Raw genomic sequence first — 8,182 nt, forward strand, 5'->3', positions numbered from 1 at the left:
TGGAAAACACGGTCTATAATAGTCTGAGACCAAATACAGTAAACAAGGAGATAGGGAAGGAGAGACAAGGTCTGTGAAACACGGCGGCTACCTCTGAATCTCTGAAAAATCAACTGTGCGAAAGAATCAACACCCGCTATGTCCGAAAATACATGGATCTGCACATGAAGTGCAGGGTGTAGTATGAGTACAACCAACTCAGCAAGTAACAATACTAAATAAAGAACTGAAAGTAGTGACGAGCTTCACAACTGAGTCCAATTACAGTAATTTCCAACATAATAAGATAGGCATGCTTTCAAGTTCAACATTTAAGGCCAAAACAGTAATTTCATGTCAAGTTCAACTGAAACATAAGATAATATCTCCTAGAAATTTTCAAAACAGTGATACATGGCAGCTAAGTGCAACAGTAATGAAATCAAATGCATCCTCTAAGGGCCATAGTATAATACCTCACAATCAAGCCCTCAGCCTCACTCAGTCATCAACCTCTCCAGTCTCTCAGGCTCCCAGAAATTATACAGATTCCGGGGGGCTCCTACAGCTCAAGCGCTATAATCTGCACGGACAACTCACGTGCTATAACATTAATATCTGGATCCACACGGACAACTCTCGTGCTGCACGGACAACTCACGTGCTATAGTATAATATATGGATCCGCACGGATAACTCACATGTTGCACGGACAACTCACGTGCTATAGTATAATATCTCACAATCAGGACTTCGGCCTCACTCAGTCATAAATCTCTCCAGTCTCTCGGGCTCTCAATAATCATGAAATCAGCCCAAACAACAATGATATAATGCATCAATAATGAACAATAGAGACAGAAATAAAATAAATAAGTAAACTGTGACTGAGTACAAAACAACAATTAAACAGATAGTTCAACATTTACACGACCTCTGTGGGTCCATACAATGCCAACATATAATCTAAACATGATTTGTGGTTCAATTTCTCTACTACATGGAGAATGTACAAAAAGCAACAGATTATTCAACTATACAGTTCTATGGAATTTGACCAAGTCATAATTTCTATGGTGCACGCCCACACGCCCGTCACCTAGCATGTGCGTTACCTCAAAACCGATCACATAACACATAATCTGGGGTTTCATATCCTCAGGACCAAATTTAGAATTGTTACTTACCTCAAACCGTGTAATTCTTTATTCCGATATGCCTTTGCCTCGTGAATTGGCCTCCAAACGCCTTGAATCTAGCCACAAATAATTCGATTCAGTCAATAAAATTTATTGGAATTAATTCCATAAGAAATACTAATTTTCCAACAAAATTCGAAATTTAGCTCAAAAATCGTCCGTGGGGCCCACGTCTTGGAACCCGATAAAAGTTACAAAATCCAAAAGCACATTCAACCACGAGTCTAACCATACCAATTTTACCAAAATCCGACCTCAACTCGACCTCCAAATCTTCAAATCTTATTTTCAAATTCCTAGGTTCAAATCCCCGATTTACACCTCAAAAACATGTAATCTAGTCAGATTATTCAATGATAATTCAATATTATGGAGTAGAAATGATCACAAGTGACTTACCTCAAGATTTCCCGTGATTTTCGATCAAAAATCGCCTCACCCATTTTTGAAAATGTCAAAAATGACAAAATTTCTCGAACCCTTCTGTTTTGTACACTGCCCAATGCTTTCGCACCTGCGGCCATATTTCCGCATCTACGGTCCCGCTTATGCGGTGAAAACACTGCATCTGCGGAAGTCACTTAGCCCAGCTGCCTCCGCTTCTGCAAGCCTTGGACCGCATTTGTGCCTTCGCAGGTGCGGAAAATTCCATCGCACCTGCGCGCCTGCCCGCACCTGCGCCCGTCCTCCCGCTTCTGCGCCCACAAGTCCGCATCTGCGCCCCCTACCCAAATCCTTCCTAACCGCTTCTACGGCTCCCTCCCCGCTTCTGCGGGATCGCACCTGCGGTTCCCACTCCGCAGGTGCGATTACACCAGCAACAACAAAACTTCAGTTGCTTCTTACTTCCTAGTCCGCTAACCACCCGAATTCAACCCGAGGCTCCCGGGACCTCAACCAAATATACCAACAAGTCTTATAACATCATACGAACTTAGTCGAGTCTTCAAATCACATCAAACAACACTAAAAACACGAATCACGCATAGATTCACGCCTAATGAACTTTGAAACTTTCAATTTCTACAAACGACGCCGGAACCTATCAAATCACGTCCGATTGACCTCAAATTTTGCACACGAGTCATAAATGACATAACAGACCTATTCAAATTTCCAGAATCGGATTCCGACCCCGATATCAAAAAGTCAACCCCCTCGGTCAAACTTCCCAAAAATTCAACTTTCGCCATTTCAAGCCTAATTCCACTACGGACCTCCAAATAATTTTTCGGACACGCTTCAAGTCCAAAACCACCATACGGAGCTATTGGAATCATCAGAATTCAAATCCGAGGTCGTTTACACATAAGTCAACATCGGGTCAACTTTCCAGCTTAAGTTTTCAATTATGAGACTAAGTGTCTCCTTTCACTTCGAAATCCTTCCGGACCCGAACCAACTAACCCGGTAAGTCATAAAACAACTGTAAAGCATAACTTGAGCAGTAAATGAGAGAACGAGGTTATAATATTCAAAACGACCGACCGGGTCGTTACAGCTCGATAGTATCCCTACATATAACATGTCTTTGTTCCCCATTCCCAAAAAGCTGTTAAATCAACTAGACAAGATCAAGAGGAGTTTCTTATGGGAGGGGAACAACAACTCTCATAAGTTCCACTTGATAAAGTGGAACAAGGTCATGCAACCAAAATACAAAGGAGGTCTGGGTATCAGAGACCTCACCATCCATAACAAAAGCTTGCTAATGAAATGGTTATGAAGATATGGCACAAGTGATTCAAGCCTCTAGAAGGAGGTAATCAACGCCAAGCATGGGAAGAGAGATAATTGGAGCACTAAATTTCCATTGCACCTTATGGGGTTAGGCAATGGAAGTACATCAACAAACTTGGACATGAATTTGTCCAGAATGTCCACTACAAAGCAGGGAATGGAGCACATATCAAATTTTGGAAAGACAAATGGATGAGCAACATCTCACTCATGTTTGAATACCCCACCATTTTTCAGATTGCCCTTGATAAGGATTCCTCCATTGCCCAGAACAGAACTGGCAATATTTGGGATGTGCACCTCAGAAGATCTATACAAGATTGGGAAATGGACAGCTTGATGGACATGTTAGCCAGAGTGGAGGTCTTCACCATCGATGAGAATCTACCTGACACTATGAAGTGGGGGAACAATGGCATCTTTACAGTGAAAGAATGCTATAAGCACATCTGTACTCAGAACCAGGTATTTGACTCAGACCCTTGGCCATGGAGACTAATATGGAAGACCAAACTACCCACCAAGGTTATTTGTTTCAGCTGGATTGCTCTATATGAAGCCTGCTTAACACAGGATAATCTCAATAGAAGAGGCTTTCAGCTGGTCAATAGATGCTACATGTGTAAGGAAAGCTTAGAGAATGTCAGTCACCTGCTCTTGCATTGCCCAGTTGCCACTGATATGTGGAACATGTTTTTTTGTCTTTTCGGCTTGAACTGGGTCATGCCATTGTATATTAGGGAGGCATACACAAGAAAAAGTCTTTGGGAAGTTGATAAGGCCATCAAAGAGATCTGGTTAATGATTCCTGCAGTTAATTTTTGGGGGTTTTGTGGAATGAAAGGAACCAAAGATGCTTTGATGGAATCTCAACTCCAAATCACACTCTTAAAGCTAATTGTTTGCTCACCCTTTTTAGCTGGGTCAAGTTAACCCCTGTAATTAGCACTAACCACCTTTTGGACTTTGTTAGCTCCTTAGTTATAGTTTAGCACATCCTAAAGGGGCTTACAAACTCTTGTTTTTCTGTATTTTTGTCTTCTGATTTTGTAACTATTGCATCTACTTGATGCCTTTCTAATGAAATACCTAACTTCATAAAAAAAAAACCTAATTCCTGCAGTTTTGGAGGAAAAAAGGTTCAGTTTATGAAAGTCATCAAAGCGTAGAGAGGTGCTCAAACCACCAACCATCAATATCCTTTTAGTTGAAATCTCATTTGTACAAGTAGTTCTATCCAATTGCAGAGACTCAAAATGTTGGTGTTCTCCATCCCGAGTTATACCACTTTCATCAGCAAAAAGGGTTGAAGTTTCCCCAAAGGGTTATCAACTGTCTGAATGTAGAGCTACAAATGCTCTACATAGGGAAAGAAATCAGACTCTTTTGAAGGAGAAGGATGTGTGTGTGTGTGCGCCCGTGTGTTTGTATTGATATATGAGAGAAGGAATTTACTCAGATCGAAATAAGATGTATCCTTGTGCTAGCCTTTTGGAGTAGGATGACAGATGTACCTGAAGCGCAGTAGAATTCTTTAGTTGTTACATGTACAGAAGGAACTGAGTTTTTGTACTTTCGTAATGCAAATCTTCTCTGGCAATCACTTGAAGGGGGAAAATGATTGACCTCATTCATTAAAAGAATCCAAACTGCAATTAAACAAAATCCAGAAGCAAGAATAACAAGTAGCATGCAATGTTACATAAGTCATTAAATAATGCACAAATAGCAGGTGATAAAAAACTGCTACAACTAGATGTTCAATTCAGTGCGAAGGTTACAAACTCGGGTATGGTAACATATCATAACCCTGTCTCATATATCAGCTTTACTGCAACAAATCATTTCTACTTCACATGGTCAGCCGCTATAGCTAAAACTCGATTCTTCAAGGTTAGGATCCGACAATGATGATCCACCTCCAAGCAGGAAATTGAAGCATCTTTACACAGAAAACGACAAAGATGGATTTCGTGCCAGACTTCGAGTAGTGAATTGCGACAAAAAAATGTACACGATGAAAGCGTGCTTTCAGACGCAGCCTGATAACTGTTGGCATAAGAATATTAGGTCTTCAAACAACTCTCTACACGAATTCAAGCTCTGACTCGCCTAAATCCAAACCAAATCTCATAGTGATTGAATAGCAAACTATCATGGGTAAACTTGCCAATATACTCCAGCCCTAAATTCTTAAGCCTCTTTGTACATTCTTCTCCTCCCAATCGTGAACAAAACTTTATATTATGTGACACAAAGATTCGACCTTCTAAAGGTTTCAATTTACCAGCTAACCTCTCCAAACCAACCCAAACAAGTTTATCAGGCATATGAAGAAACACAGCGCTTGCATATATCAAATCATACATGGTTCCGGATCCGAATTTACTGAAATCCATGTCTTCACCTCTAACAATAAGAGGACGCTTGTTTAATAAACCTTGAGCGGGAAGCTCATACCTGAATGCAGCCATTAAAGAAAGTTCATCTCTCTCGAGACAGTGGAAGTGTTTTGGGTTCAAATACCGGATGAAATGTAATCCAACACGAAGAGTCCCACATCCAATCTCAAGAACTTGGGAATCCGGAGTTAGATGGGCTGACTCTGCAAGGAATTCAAAAACATCCCGCCCTCCTGCCCATGGCTCTCCATAATTGCTATGGTGCTCTTCTACAAGGAGTTCACCAGGACAAGGAAGGGCCGTGTGATTATTTGCTTGTTCTCCTTCATAGTGTGATATGCCCTTGAACCTGAAAAAACAAAGAAGTTACATTAACATGCCAAGTTACGACTTACTAGCCACTAACGCTAGCACTTGATGAACAATTCAGACTGGAACCCGACTTGGAAAAGTAAAAGATGGTTTCATCAGGAAGTTGCAATAATACATACGTGAATGCAGAGTGAAAAGAAGATGAATAAAACTACAGAAAATTAAGAAGTCGTGAACATAAGTAAAGAAGAAACAAAACAAAAGTTAGTAGCCATTAGAGTCTTAAACAATTGAATATCCCTATAATTTTACTTTGCTTTTGCCAAGCCATAGATTGTTCTTCATGCGAAAAAGAGGAAAGCACCTATTAAAAAATTTCCCATTGCCTATCTGTGACTTGAACTACAGACGTGTACCCATTATCTTTCAAATAGAAAGGAAAGAAAAGAGACAGACATAGAAAGAGGGCGGTAAAACCATAAGAGAGAAGAAGTTCCATTAAAATGGATATATGTTTCTCGTTAGAGCTATGTTTCATGTTCTGCTAATACTTCAAAAAGTGCAATCTGTTCTTTTTTTTTTATGAAAGTAAGAGATATTATAAAAAGCATCACGAAGATGCAAAAGAGCATTGTCCAGGTGCTAATACAAAAGATGATATGTTAGCTCTGTGCAGATGGTCTTATGCTAGGGTTAAGGAGCTAACAAATTCCAAAAATAATCCAGGGGAGCTACTAGGGGAGAGGTTACTCCAGCTATATAACAAAACTATACAATTAGCCTTCAAGGAGTAATTTGGAGTTGCTAAACCATCAAAACATCTTCTAGTCCTTTCTGTCCAAATAGCCCAAAAAATACATCCAGGAAACATTTACCAGATCTTGCTGATGGATTTACCAACTTTCCATAGACTCCAACTACTATAAGCATCTTTAATACTCTCTGGCATCACCCAGTTGAGTCCTAAACTGAAAGGAACATGTTCCAGATATCTACAGATATCTGTAGCAACTGGACAATGCAAAAATAGATGTCTGTGCAATCTCTTCTTAATCATCTATTTCTCCATATACAAATCAAAAATTAGCCACATGGAACTTTTTTTTTCAGAGATAAGTAATATGAAGCTTTTGACTCATTGCCTTCTTACTCATTTTCTACTCCCCTGCACATAGCCTTTGAAAAACACAAATGCTTATTTTACCATAGAAGCCATTATTATCTTTCTTTAGATATAGATTAATGATTAAGTTAATCATATAATTCTGTCTACATTCTATATCAATTTCCACCTATATTAGATTAACTAGATTGTTAAAACTCTCACAAAGATCTAATTCTAAAGTAAAAATCTAGCACACTAGAAACAAAACCGCCAACTAGTAATTATACTAAAAAAGCATGAAGTCGCAGATGCTTCGACTGGATATCTTTCTAACTTAATCTGCAGTCACTTAGTACTTCCTAAGAATAAGCAAATTCCAATAAAACCACAAAACTATCATGAAGTTCAACAAAATTACAGAATTTACGAGCAATCACAATAAAAGCATGATCTTTTTAACTGCTAAATCAGATAAAGCATAAATTGGAAAAGTTTCATACTGAAGTAGATCCTGGAGCTGTTGTTGGCGGGTACGAGGGTTGATCCCTTTGCGCAACACATTGTCCGCCATATGGAGTCCATTTCCCTCGATCTGTTCCTTCACCCATTCTATATCCTCTATTGTCGTCGAGATCCTCTCTCCGGCGCCGGATCTGGATCCACCAACGGCGGCGACTGTGGTGGTTGTTGGAGTGACGAGGCAATTACACGGAGCTGGAGGTGGTGGTGAGGAGAAAAGAAAGAAGAGGAGTACTGCGGAAAAGGCGGCGCCGGTGAGAACCAGCACCGGCAGAGATATTACCACTCCTTTCGATGATGATGATAGCAGAGCCATGAGAGTAAGTGGCGAGATATCTCTGCCTTACTGTATTTTGTTGTAGATTTTGTAGTTCAATAATGATGGAGTGCTACGAGCTTTGCATCTATTATACCATGTGTTTCACAGATTGTACTCCTACTTTTATTTTCTCCACGACACGATTGTACTCTTTACTTTCACAGGATAATTTTGGGCGTGCTTTACTAGGTTCATTAATTTGTATAATACTGATCCAAGAACAATTAATTAAATGTAAAACATAGTATAATTACATAAAAAATTATTGAACTTATATATAGACTTAAAAAAATCATCAAACTAATTTTTATAGCAAAAGAATTACTACTGAATTTTCACTATATATAGCTTAATCAATTAGTCAAAGCCAACCTTCATAGGAACTCATTCATATCTAATTTAAAATCACGAATTCAGAGAAATTTCAAAGTCTTATTAGGAATTGGAAATTCGGAAGTTGAAATTTTCCTAAACTCAGAGGGTTCCTTTCTGCTAATTACTCCAGTAAAGTTTCGATCCTTTTAACAGTGGGATTTAAGTTGTGCTTTAAAATTACACGTCTTGCAAATTTGTCTCTCAAGAGAAAGAAGAAAAAAAAATTGAGCCA

At 39.3% G+C, this 8,182-nt stretch overlaps 1 protein-coding gene across 1 annotated transcript; it reads right to left on the reverse strand.

Annotated features, from left to right (window-relative positions):
- Positions 1–4,552: 4,552 nt before the first annotated feature.
- On the reverse strand, positions 4,553–7,650 carry LOC107771689 (uncharacterized). Its single transcript, XM_016591118.2, has 2 exons — positions 7,238–7,650; positions 4,553–5,669 (listed from the first exon to the last, which is right to left on the reverse strand). The coding sequence occupies exons 1-2, from the start codon at positions 7,570–7,572 to the stop codon at positions 5,015–5,017; spliced, it is 990 nt and encodes a 329-aa protein (XP_016446604.1). The 5' UTR covers positions 7,573–7,650; the 3' UTR covers positions 4,553–5,014.
- Between the last annotated feature and the right edge of the window lie 532 nt (positions 7,651–8,182).

This window comes from Nicotiana tabacum, chromosome 19, assembly GCF_000715075.1.
Source record: "Nicotiana tabacum cultivar K326 chromosome 19, ASM71507v2, whole genome shotgun sequence".
In the NCBI taxonomy this organism is placed as follows: domain Eukaryota; kingdom Viridiplantae; phylum Streptophyta; class Magnoliopsida; order Solanales; family Solanaceae; genus Nicotiana; species Nicotiana tabacum.